Source organism: Myotis lucifugus, unplaced genomic scaffold (genome assembly GCF_000147115.1).
Source record: "Myotis lucifugus unplaced genomic scaffold, Myoluc2.0 scaffold_472, whole genome shotgun sequence".
Lineage (NCBI taxonomy): Eukaryota > Metazoa > Chordata > Mammalia > Chiroptera > Vespertilionidae > Myotis > Myotis lucifugus.
The window spans coordinates 209049-232759 of record NW_005871520.1 but is presented as its reverse complement, the minus strand read 5'-3'; the positions used below and the strand labels follow the sequence as shown (position 1 = coordinate 232759).

The 23711-nt window shown below is 55.5% G+C and overlaps 1 protein-coding gene across 2 annotated transcripts; it reads left to right on the top strand.

Annotated features, from left to right (window-relative positions):
- Positions 1-13380: 13380 nt before the first annotated feature.
- Positions 13381-23499, top strand: GRHPR (glyoxylate and hydroxypyruvate reductase). 2 transcript variants are annotated; one of them, XM_014445629.2, is made up of 10 exons: positions 13400-13535; positions 14020-14137; positions 15480-15610; positions 16003-16075; positions 16634-16750; positions 17955-18043; positions 19107-19211; positions 19970-20105; positions 21411-21541; positions 23167-23499. In XM_014445629.2, exons 2-10 carry the CDS (start codon positions 14115-14117, stop codon positions 23286-23288), a joined length of 927 nt encoding a protein of 308 aa, XP_014301115.1. In that variant the 5' UTR covers positions 13400-13535; positions 14020-14114; the 3' UTR covers positions 23289-23499. The 2 variants fall into 2 exon arrangements, with proteins under 2 accessions (XP_006103283.1, XP_014301115.1); XM_006103221.2 differs by lacking the exon at positions 14020-14137 and having other exon boundaries at positions 13381-13535.
- Positions 23500-23711: the final 212 nt, after the last annotated feature.

The following is a 23711-nucleotide window of genomic DNA, read 5'->3' as shown; positions in this document are numbered from 1 at the left end:
GTCTGAGTCCCTGTGGCTTCTCACTGCTCAGCCTGGTTTCCTCCCCTGGATCAGGGGAGACTGAACCAGGACCCTGCTGTGTCTACGTCCAGGGGCTGTTGTGAGCATCAAACAGGGAGGAAAGAAAATGGCCCGAGGCAGAGACTGGAGTCTCAATGCATTTCCCCTTTGACAGGAAACCTTTGAGCATAAGTATTACCTACGTTGTCTCCCCAGAATGATCATTTTGCTGGCTGACGAGCCAAGGATGCAAGCATCACTCACTCTGTGGTCTCCATTGTTACGGCTGAGTGTGCTCGCCCTCCTCCTCCGCTGTGACCAGCACGGCCATCAGCATCCTATGGGCTTCCATTTCTGCTTTGCTTTGTTTCACGAGGACAAACTTCAGAGGAAACAACTGGTCAAAGTGTACAGATGGTTTCTATGGCTCTTGATATGTTCTGTCAGATCGCCGTCTACCAAGGGGTTGGCCCTCGTGACGTGCAGGTGTGTCAGGATCTTGCGCCTCCCACCAGGAATATTGCTAAACTCAGGTATGCCCTTTCATTCATTTTCCAAAAACCTGAGCACCAATATCCTGCTGAGGAATAGATGGAATTCAAGATTAATCCTGCCCTGGCCATGGGACTAAGTGGTTAGAGCATCAGCCCACGTGCCGAAGGGTCTTGGGTTCAATTCCCGGTCAAGGGCAGGTACCTGGTTGCAGGTTTGATCCCCACTCTGGGACACATGTGGGATGCAACCAATGGATGTGTCTCTCTCACATCGATGTCTCTCTCTCTGTCTCCCTCTCCCTCTCCCTCTCCCTCTCCCTCTCCCTCTCCCTCTCCCTCTCCCTCTCCCTCTCCCTCTTTCCCTCCCTCCCTCTCTCCCTCCCTTTCACTCTCTCTTTAAAAATCAATGGAAAAATATCCTCGGGCAAGGAGTAACAACAACAAAAAAAGACTAATCCTGAAAAAAGGCAGGAGGAGATACTTATATTTATTTACCAATTTTTAAAACACCCTATTTAGTAGTATTGTAAATCCAGTTTGTAGCTCACTTAAATGGACAGCTTTGAAATTATTTGTTTCTTGACATACATTTTAAAAGTTACGAGAATTCAGATAAAATGAGAATGTATTAATATTTAACATTTCATAAAATATTTACCTGGCATGTTTAAAATGCTCACAAAATGCTGCCACACTGAGCTGGTTTTGCCACACCATCTCCTCCACTGAGCACTATTATTATTACTTTTTTTCCTAAACAAACAGGTCTCTTCTAATGACCAAGTTTGCATTCCAGGCCTGGGAGATGCATTTGTAAGGCAGGGAAGGAGGAAGCAATGTTATATATAAATATAAATATATATACAAGGTGTCCCAATTATTTTATTTATACACACACACACACACACACACACACACACACACACATAGAATAATTGCAAAGGTGGTGTTTAATTAAAATACATTTCATTTTTAAAATGTAATGATAGTTGATATATGCCTTTCCTGGAGCCAGTTAGTAATTATATGCTTCACTTTCCATTCTGCCAGGCACTTTTCTTGTACTATCTCATTTAATCTTGGATCCTTTTGACAGGCACAGTTACCCCCGCTTTACAGATGAGGAAGCTGAGACAGGTCCTAGGGACATAGCCATTATGAATGTAGTAGACAGAGAACAAAGGTAGGACTGATGTCAAGAGGCAGGGGGCCCTGGTCCCAGCTCTGTTCCTAATTTCTGGCTCATAGTTCAACCCTTCTATGACCGGGGATGGGCAAGGTCATGTGACTTCCTCACATCCCACAGGTGGGTCCCTGGGACTCTGGAAGGGAGACTGCCTTTTCTTTCTCCGCACAGAACACCAGCAAAGCCGCGATCTCCCGGCAGCTGAGCATGGATGGGCCACACTGATCAACCGGCAGCGACTGGCACATGCTGTGATTACAGCGTCTCCATCGCTCCCTCTGGAGGACTCAGGTATGCCCTTTCATTCATTCGCCAATAACCTGAGCATCAACTGTGAGCACAGCTCTGCTGCCAGGAGGCCCGGGAGGCCACCTTGTGACGCCAGCCGTGGGACCTGGGTAAGTCACTTCTGCGGCCTCTGACCGCAGTTTCCTCATCTGTAAAATGGGGACAGTAATGACTACCTCAGACGGTTGTTGTGAGGCTTAACTAAGGAAGGGGGCGTGGCTGAGGCCACAGGGGCCGGGCAGGTCTCCAGGTGTTCTCTGGGCATGACTCAGGGCCGCGGGGGAGCTCACGGACACCCAGCACAGCTCTCAGGAGGACTGTGTCAGGCAGGGAGGGGCAGGGCGGACTTTCCCTAACGGCTGGGAAGGCTCTGGGAGGGCTCCCAGGAAGAGGTGGTGTCTGCACAAAAGGAAAACCAGCCCCACTGAGTGACCAGAGCTGCCAGCTGTGCCGGAACATCAGGACCTGGACAGCAGATTTCATGCAGGAGGAAGCGTGGGGCTGGCTCCACTGCCCCCAAGGGACACCCCAGAACCTCTTGGGGAGTTCTGCCCACCTTCTCTGTCAAATGACAGGTGCGCTTCATTCATTCATTCATTCATTCATTCGATAAGTGTTTCTTGAGCCAGGCATTGCTGTCCATACTGAAGATGTCAGCAAACAGAACAAATATTAGTCTCTTAGAGCTCACATTCTAGAGCAGCGGTTCTCAACCTGTGGGTCGAGACCCCTTTGGAGGTCGAACGACCCTTTCACAAGGGTCGCCTAAGACCCTGCTCCTGCTCCAAAAGCCTCTCCCTCTCTCTCTCCCTCTCTCTCTCTCTCCCTCTCTCCCTCTCTCTCTCCCTCTCTCTCTCCCGGCTGGAATCGAACCGCCAGCCCTTCAATCCGCAGGCCAACGCTCTATCCACTAAGCCAAACCAGATGATGTTGGAGACAGAGGTCCCAGGCTGTCCTCACATGGAAGTCATTACAAAGCCTCTCTTTCCCTCACTCCCTCTTCACTCTCTTTCTCCCTTTCACCAGGTTCACCTATTTGCTTTAAAATAACCCCTCAATTGAAAATTGAAAACAATTCAGGCCTTAGTCACGATTTTCACCTTTATCCTGAGAACAGTAGGAAACCATTTGGCAGACTTAATTAAATGAGTGGTCAGAGCAGGTTTTCTTTTTAAGTTTATTCTCGTTGCTGCATTGAGAATGGTCTGAGAAGGAATGGACAAGAAAGATTTGGACAGAGCAGTCAGGTGGTGATAGGTAAGAGAGATCATGGTGAACTGAAGTGTTGGTAGCAATAAGATAGAAGGAGTATTGGACAGGTGTAGAAAGTATTTCTAAGGTAGAATCAATAGATCTTGCTGATGGGTTGAAGGATCTTTTACCCTCTCTGCATCCACCCCCTTGGGCATTTAACTTTGCAGTGTCCTCTGCCTCTGTCTCTGGACTTGACCATGTGCCTGGCTTTGGGTACTAGAATGAAGCAGAAGTGCAAGTACGGTGCTTCTAAGTCTACAACTCGAGAGGCTTGCTCTTTCTTGTGTTTCTGTCACCTCCATGAGGACATTCCTGAGGTAGCCTACTGGCATGGAACAGACACGTGGCAGAGACTTGAAGTGCCCAGTCAGCCCAGTTGAGACTCGTCTAGACTGCCCCCTCCCACCCCAGCCTCTGGGTGCAAGGTTCCCTGACCTCATGAGCACCACCTGGGAGTCTCCTCATTCCGCAGGCGATTGGGAGTAAGGCCTGCGTGCTTCACTTTGGGTTTTTTGCTGAAATAAACCACGTGTGATCACTGTAAGGAAAGTCCACCCCAGGGGCGCACTCCCTCGAGTGGGGTGGAGGCAGGATTAGGTGAGGTTTGCAGGACTGTGTTGACTCGCGTTTAGACGCTTCCCTGCATGAGTTCCAGAGGCCAAGTTGGAGAGGAGGCTGGTGGTCCCGGACACGGGGCTGCAGGCCCCGGACGCTGCTGGGGCTGTGGTTTCTGCCCCAGGTTTGCTGCTCTCAGTTTCTGTGGGCTCATCCCAGGAGGACTGGGGAGAGCACTGGGGTTTAGGGCCTTTGCTTGAAGGCAAGGGGGAGCCGTGGGAGCTGGCAGGCAGGGCAGGGACAGGACCAGCTTTTTGCTTTTTGGGGTCCTGAGCTTCTGTTAGTGCAGCCTCTTGGGGCCCAGATCAGGCCAGTGACTCATTTCTGACCGGTTTTAGCTGAAATAGACGGTTCTATCTTGCACCTGAGTTATTTGTCCCTCCTCGTCACAGTTCAAGGTTTTGGCCCCAAACAGCGGCACATGAGAAAAGGTTTCCGGTGGTTTATGGGACTTTTGCTGAAATAGCTGAGTGAACTTCACCTGCAGCCGACAGGGCTCATGCTCCTCCTGGGCCCTGGGCCTCGATCCCCTTCCAGGTAGGAAAAGCCAATTGTGTCCTTCCCCAGTGTGTGCCCGAGCTCCTCCCCGGGGCCTGCACGCTCAGTCACCACACAGCACTTGGCAAGGACATGCCTCCTCCTCCAGGGAGCGGCCCAGACCTCCCTGCATGGTCCTGGGAGTATGGAAGCCCAGCTCCGTAGCCTGGGGTTTCGACAACCCTTCACTTCAGAGATCCCCACAGAATCAGACCAAAGCCACCCTCTGTAGGACTCAGCCAGAAATGGGGTCACTTGTCCTCCCCCCTCCTCCTCTCCTGCTTCTGCTCCTCCCTGGCTGGTTCTGGGAGCACCTCCTGAGTAAGGCACTTGCACGGGAATCTGAGCCTGTTGCTGGGGAACCGGCCCAGGACAGAGCTCCATGCTTTCCTCCTGCTGTGCCCTTGTCTTACACCAGCCTCCTCAGCAGCCCCTTTACAAACTAGCACGTTGCCCGCCAGGCCCCACACACCCTCTCCTTCTGAGTCCGGTGGGAATGGCCCCACCCTGACCTCCCCCGGTTCCTGATGGCCAGCCCGGGTCCCCGGGAGGCAGCTCCTCCCCTTGGCTCTGCCCTGCTGCACCCACAGGCCAGCCTGCATGTGGAATGGGGCTGCCCCGTGGGTCTGTGGGTCCATCTGCATAGCAGAGGTGCTGGGCTCGCTGATGTGAGCACTGCGGTTTCAGTCCTGGATCCCGGCCCCCTGCTCCCCCTGAAATATCTGAGCAAAGAGGAGCTGGCTCATTTAAGAATGAACAGTTGTTCCCTGCTCACAGACCCAGTTCTCCGGCTCTTACAGCTCATTACGGAATCTCAGCCATGCCCTGAGCAGGATTAAGGACCGGCTCTGGTGAAATCCCCAGCAGGAATAACGCCGTAGAAACCTGACCAGGGTCATCTCCTGCTGGCCCGCACATCCCGGGGTTTGCACGCCAGCTGGGCCAGCCGCATCCAGCGCTCGCCTCTGCCTGGCTGGCAACAAACAGCCAAAGGTCCGGCCTTCAGGGGCACAGTCAGGGCTTCAGCTGCACAGCCCGCGGAGGGAGCCGGAGTCCCGCCAGCAGGAGGCCTGGGGGCACTGCTCTGCCTGGAGCTGCTGGTGACTCAGGCCGGTCAGTGTCCCCCCTGGCCTTCAGTTTTCCCCTTTGGAAAATGGGGGTGGTACCTGCCTTTGCAGGAGTTCCCTCGCAGAGAAGGCGTGTGCTGTGTGTGCAGAGAAGACGTGTGCTGGGGCCCCAGAAAAGCCTTGGAGCCTCCTTATCCGGTGAGGTTGCTGGTTCAGGGGCAAGATGGACAGAGAAGGGGAGTGGTGAGGGTCAGAGGAGAGATGGGGTGTGTGGTGGGGACCACGTGAGCACAAAACGAGAGGCTTGCAGCCAGCACCCCAGGCGTCAGGGCAGCAGCGGACGCTGCAGGAGCTGCCCAACGTCAGAGGCCGTGAGTGAGCCACCAGCTGCAGGTGTGGCTGTGGTTTGTGGTCCAGAGCTTTGGGGTCACTGTGACCTGGGTTTGAGGCCCAGCTCACACTTGGTGACCTTGGCAGGTTCTTCTCTGAGCTTCCACTTTTCCTATCTGAAGGTGGGAATCAGCAGTGCCCACGCTGGGGTGTGGGTGGTGGTGAAGGTCACAGAGTGAAGCCTGACACACAGCTGAGCTCAGTCTGGTAGAGGCGGCTCCCCATGCCCCCGGGGCCCCCAGAAGAGCGGGCCTCCCCGGCTGGGTGCAGGGCTATAGCCGGGCTCCAAGTGTAAGCGCTGTCCAGGGCCACTGCTGAGCTGGGGAAACTGGGAGGCGCCCATCCCTCTGCCCCGGTGAGTCTGGCCTCCAGAAAGCCTGTGGGGCAGGTCCAGCGAAGCCTGTCTTCCTTCCTCATGGAGGCCTTGGCCCCTCAGCCTGAGTCCACACACCCCATCCCCGGGGACACACCTCACTGGGAACCCAACTCAAACACATCTCCCAGGGGCCTGGCTGGCCAGTGGGGCCCAAAGGGGCTCTCTGCTGATCCTTGTGGCCAGGGCTCAGGCCCCTTGTATGGCAGCATCAGCTTCCAGCTGCGAGCCCAGGCAAGGGCCAGGATGAAAGCCACATTGAGCCCCTCTTTGTGTCCATCACCAGGAAAGTTCTTTCCCCTCTCAGGGCCTCAGTTTCATGCCTGTATAATGGGCGAGTAACAGATCTCTGAGGTCCCTTCATAAGTCATTATAGCCATTGTGTTCTGTGGCCCAGAAAAGTGAAGGGAGCCCAGGCATCTGCTACCCAGGCTGGGGCTCTATGACCATTAGGGTGCACAGAGGGAGAACCCCGAGTACGTGCTGTCAGACCTGAGACTGTGAGGAGGAGCCAAGAACTCAGGGCTCTGGGGTGCAGCCCCTCACTTCCTGCATATGCTCCACCAACACCCTCCCCTCCAGGCACAGACCAGGGCTGGGCACTCCGATCAAGGAGTAGAGGAACAGTCAGATAAGCTAGATCAAATCTACTCCTACCCCTTATCAGCTGTGTGACCTCAGGCCAGTCACTTGACTCATCTGTGGGCCAGTTTCCTCATCCGTAAAATGGGGGCCCTAGCCCTGGCCAGGGTGCCTAGTGGTTAGAGCGCCAGCCCTTGGACCAAAGGGTTTCAGGTTCGATTCCTGGTCAAGGGTATGTACCTGGGTTGTAGGTTGGATTCTGGGCTCAGTCAACACATGCCAGAGGCAACCAATCGATGTGTCTCTCTCACATTGATGTTTCTCTCTCTCTCTCTCCCCTTCCCCTCTCTAAAAATCAATGGAAAAAAAATATCCTCAGATGAGGATTAGCAAAAAAATAAAAACTAAAAATTGTATCTAATAAAGAGGGAATATGCAAATTGACTTTCACGCCATAATGGTCAAGATGGCTGCGCCCACAGCGGAGGCCAAGTTCCTGTAATGAGCCTTAACGATCAATCAGCAGGGACCTGAGACTGTGTGGCGAAGGGCCAGGGCACCTCAGTCCAGGCACTTCAGGACGTGCCCCCCACCCTGGCGCTGGGCCAGGGGACCTGAGGCCGTGCCCCCAGCCCGGCGGGCTTGATGGGGGACCTCAGGCCGCGTCCCCTGCCTGCGGGGCTTGATGGAGGACCGTAAGACATGCCCCCGCCCCGGCCTGGGCCAGGTAACCTGAGGCCATGACCTCCGCCTGGTAGGGCTTGATGGGGACCTCAAGGCATGCCCCGCCCCGGTGCCAGGCCGGGGCACCTGAGGGTGCACTGGGGGACCTGAGGCTGCACCCCCCACCTGGCAGGGCTTGACAAGGGTGGGGCTGGCCAGGGATGGATCTTGCCCAATGAGGGTGGGGCTGGATTTTGAGGCACCGCAGGTGGGTAGGGACTTGACTCTGGGTCCCACAGCGTGCCCCAGACTCTGACAGGAGGGAGATTTTCATACACATTTTACTAATTTTTTTCATCTCTGACACTTCTATTATAGAGAAAGGGCAAATAGCAATATTAAAATATTTCCTCTAATTAATCCCCCTTTAATGTGCATGAATTTCATGCACCAGGCCACCAGTATAAAATAAAACAGTGGCCCTAAACTCTACCTCACTGGGCTTTGCAGGAGCAGGATGAACTCCTCTGTGTGTGAAGTGCTGGCACGGATCAAACACTCTCTAAGATCAAACACTCACTCCCTTGGGCCTCTTCCCTTCCTCCGATGTCATTATCTGGCCTCATTTTCCACTGCCCATCCCAGCTGCTTCTACTTCTCCTCCCTTTGGCACATGCCCATGCTTTCCTGCCTTCAGACCTTTGCTTATGCTGTTCATTCTGCCGGAAATGCCTTTTCTCCCTCTCCCATTTCCACCTTTCCCAATCTCTCTGCCTCCGTTGTTCAGCTCAATGTCACCTCCTCAGGAAGCTCTTCTCCAAGGAGCGCTGGGCCCTAGACAAGAACACAGATAACAGGGGCACCACCAGGGGCCGCTCTCCACCCACAGTGGCCTCCTCTACCTTCAGACTCAAAACAAGTAGAGCATTTTTCTCTCCCACTTCGCAGTACATAAGAGTGCCCACTAGGTGGGGATAAAGTGACACATTCCCCGTGGGGATGAGCAATGAGGGCAGCCAACCCCTGCCTCATTCATTCATTTCTTCAACAAATATTTACTGAGCACCTGCCCTGTGCCAGACTTTAGCACAAAGAAGGTCCCGGGTCTCAAGGAGCTTATGTTCTAGAGGGGAAGAGGGGAAGGGAGGGGCAGACACAAAATAAGGAAATAAATAAAGCAGGAAAAGCATGAGACAGAAATGAAGTCTGTAAGAAGATGCTGGGGCCTGCTTGCAGCCGGACCTTTGAGGGAGCCTTTCTTCAATGAACAGCGGGATCGATCACTGAAGCATAACCTGAAGGATCTCAGAGTGCGGTCCGTGGACCAGAGCGTCAGCATCAGGTAAAGGCTGATTCAGAACTGGGGGCCCCTGCACTGGGCCCAGCTCTGGCCGGCACTTTTCTGTATCTTGCCTCTTGCAGCCCTTCCGTGGCCTGGAGGCGGCCACACTCCCACCTGCAGCTGCCTCCTGGCGGTTGGATCTTTAGGTGTCTCCGGGCCTCTTGGCCGGGCTGAGTCATTCTGTGCGGAGTAGGTGTGGTGAGGGGCTAGGTTACAAGGCCAGCCCCGGGGTGCTGTGCTGGGACTCTAGCCAGGGCTGGGGAACAGTGGGGAGGAGCGTGAGGCAGGTCTCTGGGGCCGCTGACTGGGCTCAGAAAGGTCGCTGGGCTGGCTCAGGCGCTCCAGGTTCCAGGTTCTAGAAGGTGGGTGTGGGGATCAGGCAGAAGCCAGATGCCTAAGGGCCAAGCAGGCCCCTCTGGCAGGCTGCCCTCGGTCAAGACCCCTGAACTCCACACTGTCAGGGCCAGCCTGACAAGGTTGAGCCTGGCTGAGGTAGGGAGGTGGGAATTGAGAAAAGAAAGAAAGACAGGAAAGCGGGATCGGGAGGACTCCAGTTCTCGAGGAACTGAAGTAAGTTTATTAGCCACACAATCTTATTTATATACAACACACTGAATAGGAGGTCTGTCAAGAGGAATGTATTCTTTGTTCCTCTTAATCTCTAAGGGAGGGACACAGCAGAAGGACAAGTTCTCAGTACAGCATATCTCAGTAAATAGTTACAGACTTCTTGGTTAGCCATGAAAGGCTGTTCTCATTCTACTGATAATCGCCATCCAAACAAGTCTGGGAAACTGTGTGGGTAAGGGTCCCAGCCTTGCTAGCCCCTTCAGGTGCAAGGACCTTGCCAGCTTACATCTGGCCCCCAACACCACACCCCCTGACCAAGGGCAGGAGGGGGCCGGAGCCTGGAGCAGGGGTGGGGCGGGGGGAGTTCAGGGAGCAAGTACCACAGTGGTGGGGAGGGAAGCCAGTGAGGACGGGGAGGCAGGCAGTGCCCACGTGGACATGGTTTGGGCCCAGTTTCTTCCTGTGGCCAAAGGAGTGAGGCTGTTACTGTTCCCTGGGCACCCCCGAGCCCACCCTGCGCTCAGCGCACACCAACCACCACGACACCACGAGCTTGTCCCACTCTGTAGTTTGGAAACCAAGGGTCCGACGGAAGGGGCGCTTTGCCTGATGTCGCCTGGCCGTGTTGTGGCTGAGGCGGAGCTTCTGAGCCAGCCTTGTTCTCACGGAGCCTCAGATGTGACACAAGCCGCAGCTCCTACCTTTCTGCTTCACCAGGGGCCTCAGCGGTGTCCTCACTGTGAGTGCGCTATTGCTGCATAGCAGGCGACCACACAGGTAGTGGCTTAAAGCAACGCCCCTTTCCTGCCTCACACAACCAGTCACACATGACTGGGTAGATGGCGCACCAGAGCAGAACAGAATGCAAAGTTCAGAAATGGACCCCAGTAGACCCAAATTCAGTATATGATGGTGGTAGAACTTCAAATCAGTGGGGGAAAGGTGAATTGTTTCATAAAAGGTATTGAACAACTTGCTGGCTATTGTGGGGGGGGAGAGAGAGAGGGAGATCAAAATCTCAGTAAAAATATAAACTATACAAGTACCAAGCCTAGAAAGCACAAGAGAGATATTTTTTAAAAAACTAATCCCAGCCCTGGCAGGTGTGACTCCGCTGGCTGAGCGGCGTCCCGGGCACCGAACGGTTCCGGTTCCATTCCCAGTCAGGGCACATGCTCAGGTTGCGGGCTGTGGGCTTGGTGCCCGGCAGGGGGCATACAGGAGGCACCGATGTTTCTCTCTCTCCCTCTCCCTTTCTCTCTCTCTCTAAAAATCAATTAAAAAAAAATCCCCCCTCCCTTTTACTCTCTTGAAAAAATCAATGGAAAAAATGTCCTTGACTGAGGATTTAAAAATAAACAAAAACACCTTGGGCCGGGGGTCAGGGTGCCAGGCTTGAATCCAAGCTCTGCCTCTTACTAGCTGTGTGACTTTAATTAAGCAAATGATTTCACCTCTCTTGTCCTCAGCTTCCTCATCTGTGAAGTGGAAAGAGTAACGGTATGTGCCTTACAGGGTGTTGAGACGTTTCAATTGTAGTGAGTTATTACGTGTAGTTCTTAGCGCAGTGCCTGGAACTTGCTAAGAGCTCCACACATCTTAGCTATGTATTAGATGATCAGTTTTACCCAGTGAAACCCAGGTCAGCCCTCCGATCAGATCTCCAACCACTTCACCCATCTCCTCTGGGGTCCTCAGCTGGCTCCGCACCCATCACGCCAGCTGGGTGCTGTGCCCTGGGGGAGGAGACCCATTGACCTGTCGCGCCTTCTGCCCCTGGTGGACAAGCTGCCCAGTGTCCTCGCCTGTCCTGTGTGGGAGGAGCTGGGCTCAGGTGTCACCCCGATTAGCAGAGGTTAGAGCCACAGGACTATGCTGTCCCCCTGAGGTTCTGGCTTGGGGACAGAAACATCTCGTGTCAATGTTTGAGGTATTTCAGAAAGTGTCCCTGTGGTGGCCTGGCAGTGCAGATAACGGTGTGTGGCTAAGATACTTATTAATGTGTCACTTACGAGAGGGAGATGGCAGGGTGTGCACTGGCCAGGGATCCAGGCCTGGGTGCCCGCTCTGGCCCCTCCTGAGACTTGCCGTGTGGCCCTAAGCTGGAGAGGTGACCTCTGTGCCTGTCCCTGTTTCCTAGCTGGGCCTGGAGGGGGCAGAATGGATTCAGATAAAATGAGCAGAGAAGAGAGCACAGGCAGGGCTTCTGCCCTCTGGGTGCTCCCAGGCCCGTACAAGTACATGCACAGCCTCTGGCAGAGATAAGGCAACAGCGCTGAGGGACAGGCCTGGGCCCTCTTACTTGTCCTGGGATTGGCTTCAGAATCTGCCTCTCTGGCCAATGCCCGGCCCTGGCCACCAGCGTGTGGGTTTCCTGGGATGTGTTTCTAGTTGTTAAGCACTCACTAGGTGTGTTACATGCTGTCATAACCACTGTGCTAGGTGTACTGGTTAATAATGCGGATTTTTTTCAGTAGATGGAGTTACACATATGTTGATATATATGCGATTTGATACGTATGCTATTTTGTTGTATTGACAACAAGCTTCAAAACTTCATATGTCAAATTTTCTGAAGGTGTTACCATCATATTTTACACCTAAAAATGTTGAATTTCATGCCAAAAAAAGAGCATTTGTGGGAAGTTTTCATTCATTACTTTATTTTGAAGAAAAGTGCTGCTGAAAGTAATCGTATACTTTGGGAAGCTTATGGTGAACACGCTCCATCTCAAGAAACTTGTGAACGCTGGTTGAAACACTTTAAAAGTTCCATTTGACTGCAAACTCTTAGTCTGCCTATTACCCCACAAGGCCCCATATGGGGCGCGGCTACAGTGTTTGGACAGGTTCGAGCCTCGGACTAATAAGAGGGCACAGTCCTCTCGTTGCCATGTGCAAGTCCCAGCTGGAGGGCAGAGCCTTCCCAGCATAATTATAGCCAATGGCTATAGTTGTAAGCTTGAACCTGTGGTCCGAACACGTGGCCCCACGTGCCTGAGTGATAGATAGTTCAGGTGCATGTAGTTGAGTAGGATTGAAACCCACCAGAATGATGTAAACATCTTGATCACACCCTTACTTTGCCTCGTGGCATCTGCTATAAAATAAAGACACGGCTTGTGGGCGCTGGCGCTGTCCATCAGGGGGGCAGCGTCCCACCAAGACCCAGCTTTCATTCTCTTGTCTGTCTTTTCTAAGCCTTTCATCGCCCCCACTCAGGGTCACTGAACCAGGCTGAGCTGGTATGGCACATAAGGTGCCCTGGGGCTGAGAATGCCATGGCCGTGCCGGCTCCCCACAGCCCCATCCATCACCTTCACCCTTGCCCTATACATGACCTGCCAGTCAGCAGGTGTCAGACAAGCTGGGAGGCCTATGACCAATTAACCACCCCCCACAACTGTGGGCTTCATATGGGGAATTGCACCAAGTATTAAAGAAGCCATTCCTGGACTCAGAATGCCCTGGGCCAGCCTCCTGTGTTTACATATTAGGCCAGGCTCAGAGCCCAGGCGGTGTGACCAAAGGCCCCTGCCTGGAACAGTGTAACCATGATGGAACAGACCTAGCAGGATGGTGAGGGCCCTGGGGCCTGGGGATGGGGATGGTGCCTGACAGCATCCCCCACTCCTGGAGCAGACGCACTGACAGCCAGCAGACGCACTGACAGCCATCCCCACACACTCACACAGGACTCTGGGTCCCTTTACCCAGCTCAGCCTCCAGACACCCCGTCAGTCCCTGAGCTCCTGGGGCAGCGGGTGGTCACAGGGAGGCCATGGGGGCCTAAGGGCCAAGGCACCAGCCTGGCCGCATCACCCGGGACCAGCCCCCGTTCCATGAAGGCTCGATCACACACCCACAGCTGCACGGGGCGCACACGCGATGCCCCCGACACAGACACACTGTCAGTGCCTAACGCGCAGATAGTCCCGCACGCCCCGCCCTCTCAGCCACACCCCGCCCACCCCGAGCCCACGCCCCGCCCACCCGATGCCCCTCCCCTCCCACCCGAGGCCACGCCCCCCACGCCGCGTCCCGCTTCCGGGCGGCGGCGTCCCGGTCAGTGTCCAGCGGCAGCGGGTTGGATGCGGCCAGCGCGACTCATGAAGGTGTTCGTCACCCGCAGGATCCCCCCCGAGGGCCGGGCAGTGCTCGCCGGGGCCGCAGAGTAAGAGCCGCCCCGCGCGCCCAGCTCTCGGCCGCCCCGCCTGCCCCCCGGGCGCGGGGCCGGGAAAGGGCTGCGGCGCCCCGGGCTCCCCCCCTCCCCCGCCCCCGGCCTCGGGCACCCCGCACGCTGGGTGACTCACGTCTCCAGGAGCTGCTTTGGGGCGCCGGGGGCGGCGCCTGGGCGGCTGGGGGCGGCCTCAGAGGCCTCGTTATTTGGGGGGAGAACCGGGCGGTCCTAGGGCCCCGAGAGCCGGACTTTCCCCCCTGCGCGCGGCCGGGACGGTCATGGAGTTTTGGGGGCGGCTTAGGGAAAGTTCCTGGGGCCCAGCTTTCTCCAGGCCCGTAGGGGTGGCGCCTGGACTGCACCTCCCGCACCTGCAGTGGGTGAGGGGAGGGCGGCTGGAGCCGTTCCCAGGGATGGGCCCGTGGAGCAGGAACATCGCGCATGATGCAAGGACCAGGCTGTTAATCCTTTACCTTCCAAGGTCGCTTGGCAAAGTCAGGAACCTCGCCAGTCACTGATCCGGTGCTTCGGACAGTTGGCAGGCCCTTTGGTGACACTTCCTCAATTGAACCCTGCATGCCAACCTTGCCAAGCGCTTCGTATGCATAAACTCTTTTAATCCTTGTAACACTTTGAGGTTGTAGTTCCCATTTTACAGATGAGAAAACTGAGACTGGGAGAGGTTAAGTACCTTGCCCAAAGTCACACAGCTCTGCATGTGGCAGGGCTGGGATTTGAACTCAGCTCGCTCTGGCTGCAGTCGGAACACTGCATGATACAGGTCTGCACTGCCTACCCCAAGCAGGAGAAGGTGGAACCCGGCCGCAGAAACCCGTGCCCGGGAAATGAGATTTGTTCATGTTTGTTCAGTGCAGCAGAAGCTTTGCTGAGGCTCGCCGTGATGTGCCCGGCATTGAGGAGGAGGGAAAGGCAGAAGCCACAGCAGTGGTGGCCGTGGCTCGCGTGCTGCAGCACCACGCCATGCCGTGGAAAGGAGGTGCCAGCAGCCGTCCTGTGTCTGGCACATGTAGATGCCCCATGCATGTTGGCTGCAGTGAATTAAATGGCCAGGGCTGAGGGGCTGGGCAGCACCCTGGGAACATGCCCAGAGCCTGTAAGTGCACCATCCATGCTGCATTGCTTTGGTTGTGTCCTTCTGGGCAAAGTCCAAGTAAGGGTTTCCCATATCCTGGACTCACAGGACAGGACATGGAATCCAATCCCATTTGATGCAGGAACCTCTCCCCTGCCCCCCCCCCCCCCCCGGGCCAACACACACACACACACACACACACACACACAGGGAGCTCACGGACCTGTGAGGCCTCCTCTGAGGGTGAAAAAGCCAGGGAGCTCACGACCCGTGAGGGCTCCCCTGAGGGGGAAAAAGTTCTTCTTTTGTTGAGCTGAGAGCTGTCCCTATGACTTTTTCTTTTTAAATGTATCTTTCTTGACTTCAGAGAGGAAGGGAGAGAGATAGAAACATCAATGATGAGAGAGAATCATTGATCATCTGCCTCCTGCACACCCCCTACTGGGTTTCAAGCCCGCAAACTGGGCATGTGTCCTGACAGGAGTTGAACTGTGACCCTGTTTCATAAATCAATGCTCAACCGCTGAGCCACTCCAGCTGGGCCCCATGACTTTCTACTTTCAGGTTAGGCTCTTGTCAGCCCTCTCTGCTCTGTGAAGCCCCTCACCCTTCAGCCACCCTCTCAGGACAGTTCTGAAGTCGCCCATACATGACCCCGAATCCCCTCAGCCAGCTTCAGGCAGTCTGAGGCCAGAGCAAGCAGAAGGCACTGTTTCCTACTCTGAGAGGGGGCTGCAGATGTGGCAGGGGGGTGGGGGGGGAGTGGGGGATGGGGAGGGGAGGGCTTTGGGAGCCGGGAGTACCTGCGGGGTTCCCCTGCTTCTGAGTGGTCTCTCCTTTGCCCCCAGCTGTGAGGTGGAGCAGTGGGATTCAGATGAGCCCATCCCCAGGAAGGAGCTGGAGCGAGGTGTGGCCGGGGCACACGGCCTGCTTTGCCTCCTCACGGAGCAGGTGGACAGAAAGCTGCTGGACGCCGCAGGTGTGTGCCCTGGGCAGGGCTGGGAGGGTTCCGAGGCTCTCGGCCCGTCAGCTGCTGCTGGTTCCCCAGCAGGTGTGCAGTGGCCTCTGAGCTCTGAGGACGTGGCTACAGTCATTGGCCAGAGGGAGCGGTTGTGTGCAGCTGACCTCAGGCACACGCACTGCTCCTCTCTCCGGCCTGTGAATCCCTGGAGGGAGACCCCAGGAAGGCAGGTCCTATGTGGAGGCAGCAGGGTGTGGGGGAGCATTCCAAGGCCTGGGCCCTCGTCCAGCCCTGCCACAGCCTTGCTTTATGACCTCCAGCAAGGCCCTGCCCCTCTGGACCCATCTGGAACGTGCAGGAGGGTTTGAATCCTGAGGAAAGATAAAAACGATGCTTTTTCTGCCCAATAGGAGCCAATCTCAAAGTCATCAGCACAATGTCTGTGGGCGTCGACCACTTGGCTTTGGATGAAATCAAGAAGCGGTAAGTGCAGCTTGGGTTCTGCAAGGGGCCTGGGAGGTGAAGGGTGACTACCAGACAGGGAGGAAGAGGAGCTGGGTGTTTGTTTTTATTTCGTATTCCTGACCACTGAGCGAGACTCTGAGGTGGCTGATGATGAAATCTGTCTATAATATGAGCACAGGCCAGTTAAAATAAGCCAGGAAGTTAGAAACAGGGGATAAATATCTGACCAAGTAGCACCCTTTTACATTCCTTATCTTTTTTGGTCCCCATAATAACCCCTTGATGTAGAAAGGTTAAGTGTTATTTCTCTGTTTAGATGAGGAAATTCAGAAAGGTTAAGTAGTTACTTGCCCAGACTTTGGACCCTGACCTCCCATCTTCATATCCTTCCCACAGTGGGAGATGATTAAAATGGAATAACGGGATGATGACCATTCCTGCGTGCTCATTTGCAGCTCTGAGCTCCCCGACAGGCAGCGCCAAGAGGGAACAGAGCAGCAGCATGGAAATGTCCCAGTCATAGGAACTGGCGAGGGTGCTGGAGGCCGGTGTTACCACCAGATGTTTGATTTGTAGTGGGATCCGTGTGGGCTACACCCCAGATGTCCTGACAGACGCCACCGCGGAACTCGCTGTCTCCCTGCTGCTCACCACCAGTCGCCGGCTGCCGGAGGCCATTGAGGAAGTGAAGAAGTGAGTGGACACCTGGGTCCCTGGTGGGAAAGTTGGATCTGCTCAGCAGCTGGCTCCTGAGCACCCAGGGACACCCTGGCCCAGATGTGATCCCTGTCCCCAGATGTGCCCCATCTAGTGAAGGGGGTAGACTAACCCAAAATACTAAAGTACAAGCCAGAGCTGAAATAAACAGGGCCTGAAGGCAAATTGTGAGAGAAGAGGATAAGGGAGGTGAGGAGGTGAGGGGAGGAGTGTCGATCAGGGAAGGCTTCCTGGAGGAAGCAGCAGGTGGGCGTCTTCTAGAGTGTGCAGAGCAGGTCCGCCACTCCTCACTCACAGTCAGAAATGCAAAAGCTCTGAAAACTGAAGGTTGTCTCAAGTCTTTTGGCAGCAAAACTTGACTGGAACTAACAGGAGGCTGCTCATGGCTTCAATTCCTCCTAGTCAGTGTGAACGTGCATGTTTTGCTGCAGATATGCAGGGTGCTTGCCACAGTGTGCTGCCCACTGAGGTGGGCATGTAAAGTATAGCGTATGTATGCACCAGGCTACCTTGCTGAAACCTGGAAAATTCTGAAATCTGGCCTGAGGGTTTCAGATCAGGGGTTTGAGTCTGTATATCCCGAGTGGGGAAGGCATCCAGGTGCAGGGAGCGGCCTGAGCAGATGCAGGCCCTCGGAGAATGGACGGGGAGCGTGGCTCCAGGCAGGGATGTGATGGGGCAGAGCTGGACAGCACTGGGGTTGATTAGGCCCAGTGCTGAAAATGCCACTCGCCCCTCTGTCTAGGGAGTCCGTGTCTACAATGGAGATGACCCAAGACAGGCACCGTACCCGTCCACCCAGGGCAGTGGGGTGGGCCTGTGAACCTTACATTTGATTGGTTCCCGGGGTGTTGAGAATACTGTTTTTGGAGTCCCAGATGCTGAGTTTGCAACCTGCTGCTCCCAACTCTGCCCCTGGGCTGGGGTGATCTCAGGGCAGGTCACCCTTTCTGGTCTTAGGTTCCTCCATCTGCTAAATTGGATGAGAACTTCTCAGGCCCCTTTCCAGCCTCGGAAAGAGTCATTCCTGCTGCTTGTCCACAGGGCTGAGTGGCTGTGGGTGCGGCTCATGCCACTCTCAGTCCTTTGACTTGGAGGGCTGCTGGGTCTGTGAGTTTGCAGTGGCCCTTGCCTTCACCTGAGGCCAGGCCTCTCACTCTCTCCCGCCTCCCTCCCGCAGTGGTGGCTGGACCGCGTGGAAGCCCCTGTGGATGTGTGGCTACGGCCTCACGAAGAGCACCGTGGGCATCATCGGGCTGGGGCGCATAGGTGAGGCCCCTCCCTACCCCCTGGCCCACCCCGGCTCACAGGGTTTAGTTTCAGTCTCGGCACCAGGGGTCCGGATGCTGACAGCCCTTCTTTGGAAAGGGTTGCCATCACTGCATGGCATTAGTGCACTTTGCACGCGTGGGGCTATCTCTGATGAGAAGACACAGCTTCATAAAACACAGGCAAAAACAAACTAAAAAGAAACACAGGACTTCCTTAAGGACTTGCTCGGTGATAGAAGAGGGTGTCGGGGCCAGGGCTCTTCATGACCGCAGCTCCGTACAGAACAGATGAGAGAGGCTGGCTGGGTCGGGGCTGTAGGAGGTTTTCTGTGGGGGAGCCCGTGCTCCCCAAGGCCTGAGTTCTGGCTCATAAAGCCTTACCGTGGGCACCAGCGGGTCCCGTGGGCAGAGCTGTTTTTCCGCCATTGGCCCCATTTGGAGAAGCCTGGCAGGAAGGCTTACGTTTAGCCAGGCAGCTGCCAGTGGTTCTCTGGCATCCAACTTGGTACAGAGATGAGAGAGGGAGAGTGTGGATGAACTGGCCTCCTGGCAGCCCTGCCTCTTACTTGGAGGAGGAACCCACCAGCTTTGGGGCACATGCTGAGTCTGAACATCCAACTGTCTCAGGAGCAGCATCTGTGAAAGGCCTGCTAGTTTGGGGCAGGCTGGCAGTGGTGGTGTCACCCAAAAGTCAACTGAGGTCTGGGGCTTCATTCACAGAAGCAGAGGGTCCAGAAGGACGGAAGGGGTCCCAGGTCCACTTCTCAGGGAAGGTTAGCAGATGGACGTCAGGTGGCTGGACACCATGTGAGGACAGCATAAGTCACAGAGGAGCTGTGGTGCTGCCTCCAGATCGGAAGGGCTATCAGACCCCTCAGGGCAGTGTGGGCTGGTTGGGAACTGGTGACACCGAGGCAGTTAACGTGGGGACTGTGCTAATGAAAGGATCTGCCCCTGCCCCCATGGGCTCCCTGTCCCTGGAGCTGCTGGGTGCTGCCCCTGCCCTTGGGAGGGGAGTGGGGGGGTTGGGGACAAGCCATGACTCTGACCCCTTGTCTCAGGCCAGGCCATTGCTCGGCGGCTGAAGCCATTTGGTGTCCAGAGATTTCTATACTCAGGGCGCCAGCCCAAGCCTCAGGAAGCAGCAGAATTCCAGGCAGAGTTTGGTGAGTCAAGCATTGGTTTGCACAGGAGCCCGTCTGTGCTCGGTGAGAGGGTTCCCCTGTTTCTGCAACGGCAGCTTTGGCAGGCGAACACCGGCCCTCCAGGTGTGTCCAGGGCCTGCAGTCCCTCAGGGGTCATCTGATCTACCTGCCTCTGGATGCAGCCCACTCAGGGAGCAGAGAGACTTGCCCAGGCCAGCAGTGAGCTCTCTCAGGGCCAGGCGAGCGCTCCAGGTCTGTCCTGAGTGCCTGGTCTCCATTGCACAGGGGATGGGAGAGCAGCAGGGGCGATGGCAGCGGGAAGGAGCTGCTGGGAGCTTTCACTCTGTCTCCTCACACGGCTGAGCATTACTGGCCCCACCCAGCCTGTGTCCAGGCGGATCCAGCCCGGCAGGGTGCACAGCATGGGGTGCAGAGAGCAGGCTGAACCTCAGCCATTCCTCACCCCGTGGCACAGAGGACCCTGCAGCTGGTGAAAGCCCAAGTGGCCCAGATCCCACTGGGTGACCTTGGACAAGCCTCTGCCCCTCTCTGATCTCAGCATCCCCATCTGTTAGACCAGGGAGCTGGATGAATAGTGTAGGACCCCCGGGTCCCACGAGTGGCTGTTGACTGTACAGTTAGGAGTCGTGCAGGTAGCGGCAAGGCCTTCAGGAAGCATCTTGGGAGTTTCCATCATCGGGGGGTGGGGGGGCCTGGCCTCCGACCGTCTTGCTCTCCGTAACTGGGACTTGCCTCTGATGGAGCTGTGCCCTCCCCAGTGCCCACCTCCCAGCTGGCTGCCGAGGCCGATTTCATCGTTGTGACCTGCTCCTTAACGCCTGAAACCAAGGGCCTCTGCAACAAGGACTTCTTCCGGCTGATGAAGAAAACAGCCGTGCTGGTCAACATCAGCAGGTACCCGGGCACCGACACGCTGGGTCACGGGCAGGCCCAGAGAGGGGCTCCCTGCTGCTGTGAGCTGAGGCTTTTCTCCCTCGAGGGTTGTTGAGGAGACCTCAGACTGAGCTTGCCACGCTCCATAAACCAAGCAGCCAACTCAGAAATACACTAAAGGCCACAAGTAAGTACCCAGGCCAAGAGGAAGGTCCACGAGAGCAGGCCTGGCTGGTTCCCAGCAGTGCCGCCGCCTGGCTCAGGGCCAGGCACATCGTAGCGTTGGTTTAGGGAGTGAAGACATCATGGTATCGAGTTCCCAAGTACCCTTGGGCAGCCCCTGTTCCTCTGAACCACAGAGGGTTGGACTTGATGATTTAACAGCCTTCGGAGGCCGACCTCCCATTGCACTGAGCCTGGGTCTGTGTGAGTCAGTGACATCTTGAAACTTCATGCTTCTGGGGACACAGACCCAAAACTCAAGTGGTCTTGGTTCCTCAAAATGTCCCCAGGTGCCTTCAGGCCACTGGGCATGGAATAGGGGCAGACCTTCCCTCTCTGCCTCTCCAAACCCTTCCTACCTGGTACCCTTTGAACCTGCTTAAATCAGTCTGGAAGCAAACAAAGGTGAGGGAAGGGGTTGGATGAGGTCACCCCCCAGGGCTAATGTTTAGCTACAGAGGTGGTGATCTGGAGGTGAAGTGAACACAGGGCTCACGCTGATGGCTGAGTCTCATGGCTTCCATCTGCTGAGCCCCCACATGGACCCAGGACTGTGCAGGCTGCTGTTATTATTGCACAAGTGTTACTTAGTGCACAATATGGCATATTACTTGGTGGTTCACTTGGTGGTTCAGTGGCAGGAAGGAAGGTTGCTCACTGGAATGGGTGTGCTTAGGTGGATCCCGTCTCTGCCCTTGGTTAGTCAGGTGTCTGATGGCAGAGCACAGTGGGTGGTCGGGGGAGCACCCAGATCAGAACACCTGGGCGGGGCCCCATTCATGCAGCAGTGATGTCAGTGAGCTGCAGCCTCCAGCACTCCTGGGGTTAGGTTCCCCTTATTACGGAGGAGGAACCGGAGACACAGAGAATTTGAGACACTTGCCCAAGGTTGCACAGATAGAAAGTGGCGGAGTGGGGTTCTCTGATGGTACGGCCTGTATTCCTACTATACAGACACACTGTAAGGAAGGATGTAAGACTTCCTGCTTCAGAAGGCAGCGCAGGTGCCGGGTCGGTGGGAAAATTCATTCCACAGGTGGTTCTGCCGTAAAGGCAGCCTCGGTGCAGGGAACTGGGGCACCCACATCACCACTGTGTTCCAGGGGGAGACGTGGTGAACCAGGACGACCTGTACCAGGCCTTGGCCAGTGGCCAGATTGCAGCTGCTGGACTGGATGTGACAACCCCGGAACCACTGCCCACGAGCCACCCTCTGCTGACCCTGAAGAACTGTGGTAAGAACTGCATCTTCGGTGCAGTCACCGCCTCGCAGGACCAGTGGCTAGAGGGTCTGGAGGTGCTGTGTGTGAGCTGCCTGCGCTGTACGAACACAAAGGGACACACCCAGGGACCATAAATTATGCCAGGAGTGGCACTGGTCCCTCATAACAGCGGGGAGGGGCCTCCTGAGCGTGCTCACCTGTGTCCCTAAAGGAATGAATGGAGGTAGGGATGAGTGGATTTGACTGGGTGTCTTTTATCCATAGCTAGTCATGGGTAAAACCCATTGCTATAAATTGCTGTTACCAGTTTAAGTATGAGAAGTCACAAGTACAATTACAATACCAGTACCTGTAACCTGGGCCAGGGGTTAAGCCCTTGGTGCAGTGTGGATGCTGCAGGCAGCCTGGCAGGCTGGAAAGCAGGCCCTGGCTCCCTCCTGCCTTCCCGGCTGAGTGGCCTGCAGCTGCACGTCTTCATGAGCAGCAGCCGTTCCTCCTGTAGTGGCCGGGGCATCTGGTTTGCAGTTTTCCCAACGTGGTGCCCCCCTCTGACAAGCCACAGCCAGTCAGTGCCCCGGCCACAGAGGTAGAGGTCCAAGTTGCAGCTCCTCAGGGGCCCTTCCTTCAGTTTTCTGTTAACAACCCTACCCTTCCCCTCCGTCCCTCTAGTACTGGCAGATGCTTCCAGCTCAGTCTCTGTGATGCCTGAGGGAACCTCAAGCTGTTAGGTTCCTCAGTCACCTGGGGGGACCAATCAAACAGGGGCTGGGCCCCCAAGGGTTTCTGCTTCAACGGGTCTAGCATGCTCCTCGCCAATGCTGCTGGGCCTGGGCCACACTTGGAGAACTACTGCCTCAGTGTCCTCTTTTTAGCCTCCTGTTAACTTCATACCTCGGTAACAGTACTTTATATTAAATTCTCTCTCGGATGGTTTCTGTTTCCACTGTAACCGTGAGCGGTAAGGGTCTTAGGTTGTCTGGCCAGTCCTGCCCTTGGTTCATATTCTGGCATGGAAACCAGAGAGAAGGTCCTTAAATGAATGCTGCCATTATTGTAGCCCTTGGAAGCTTTACTCTTCCTACCCCCACGCCAGCCAGAAAGGAGCATTGTGCCCACAGCCCAGAAAACGGTCCCCATCCCCCCAGGCCTGGGCGTTCAGCTCAGCGCTCACACTTTGAGAACTACTTTCTAAAGGCGCTCTGTGGGAACGAGACCTCACTCGCTCTGCTGTGCTGTCCAGGGTTTCACCTCGTTGTCATTTCTGTAGATCAGAAGCCCATGGCATCACTTTCACTTTCAGGGCGCAGGGTATGGATGAGCAGTTAAATTGGCATTGATCACTATCTGGTAATGGAGTTCTCGATCAGCTCCAAGACCCCTTAGGCCGGTGTTCTTACGTTTAGGAGACACACCCCTCATCATCCTTGCATCTGGGTGTCCGGAACTTGGATTCCCGTTATTCTTACTCTGACCCTCCGCCTCGGGGGAGTGGAGTGCTGAGTGACAGGAGGGAAGGCAAATCAAGGAATATGAGGCGGCTCTTTATTCTTCTTACTGGCAAGCCATGACCCTGAAAGAAGGGCCCGCTGTAAGGCTCTTGAACCACCCTCTTAACTCCGTCTTCCTCTCCTTTCCAGTGATCCTGCCCCACATTGGCAGTGCCACCCATGGAACCCGAAACATCATGTCCTTGTTGGCAGCCAACAACTTGCTGGCTGGCCTGAGAGGGGAGCCAATGCCCAGTGAACTCAAGCTGTAACCAGGCAGGAAGCACCGAGGGCCAGGCTGACATGCCCGGGATGCTGTCGGCTGTGCCAGGCTTGATTTGGACCCACAGGACAGGAGCCATGGAATCCGATCTGGGCTGATGCTGCAGAGGGAAGACTGGTGCTGGGAGATGTGCTTGCCACTCTTGTGGGTGGAAACATCTGCGCCAAAAGTGTGTAATTGTATTAAATAATTCTCTGAGAGACTGTGTTGGGCTGTAACTGGGAGGAGCTAATGACAAGAGCATCTGCTTTACCTTTTCTAAACCAGGGCATCTAGTGACCTGCGAGTTCAGCTTCTACCTCAGTCCTTACCCCCTAGAACTTGTCCAAACCACCTTACCCCTCATCCTCTGCTCAGATTCCTTCACAGGTCCCTCACTGAGAATGGATAACCAGAGCCCATGGGTGACCTA

Coding starts and splice junctions, on each gene's coding strand:
- GRHPR (XM_006103221.2), top strand. CDS start 13,453: ATGCGGCCAGCGCGACTCATGAAGGTGTTCGTCACCCGCAGGATCCCC. Junction 16,751..17,954: donor GCCATTGAGGAAGTGAAGAA/GTGAGTGGACAC, acceptor TCCCTCCCGCAG/TGGTGGCTGGACCGCGTGGA. Junction 18,044..19,106: donor CATCGGGCTGGGGCGCATAG/GTGAGGCCCCTC, acceptor CCCTTGTCTCAG/GCCAGGCCATTGCTCGGCGG.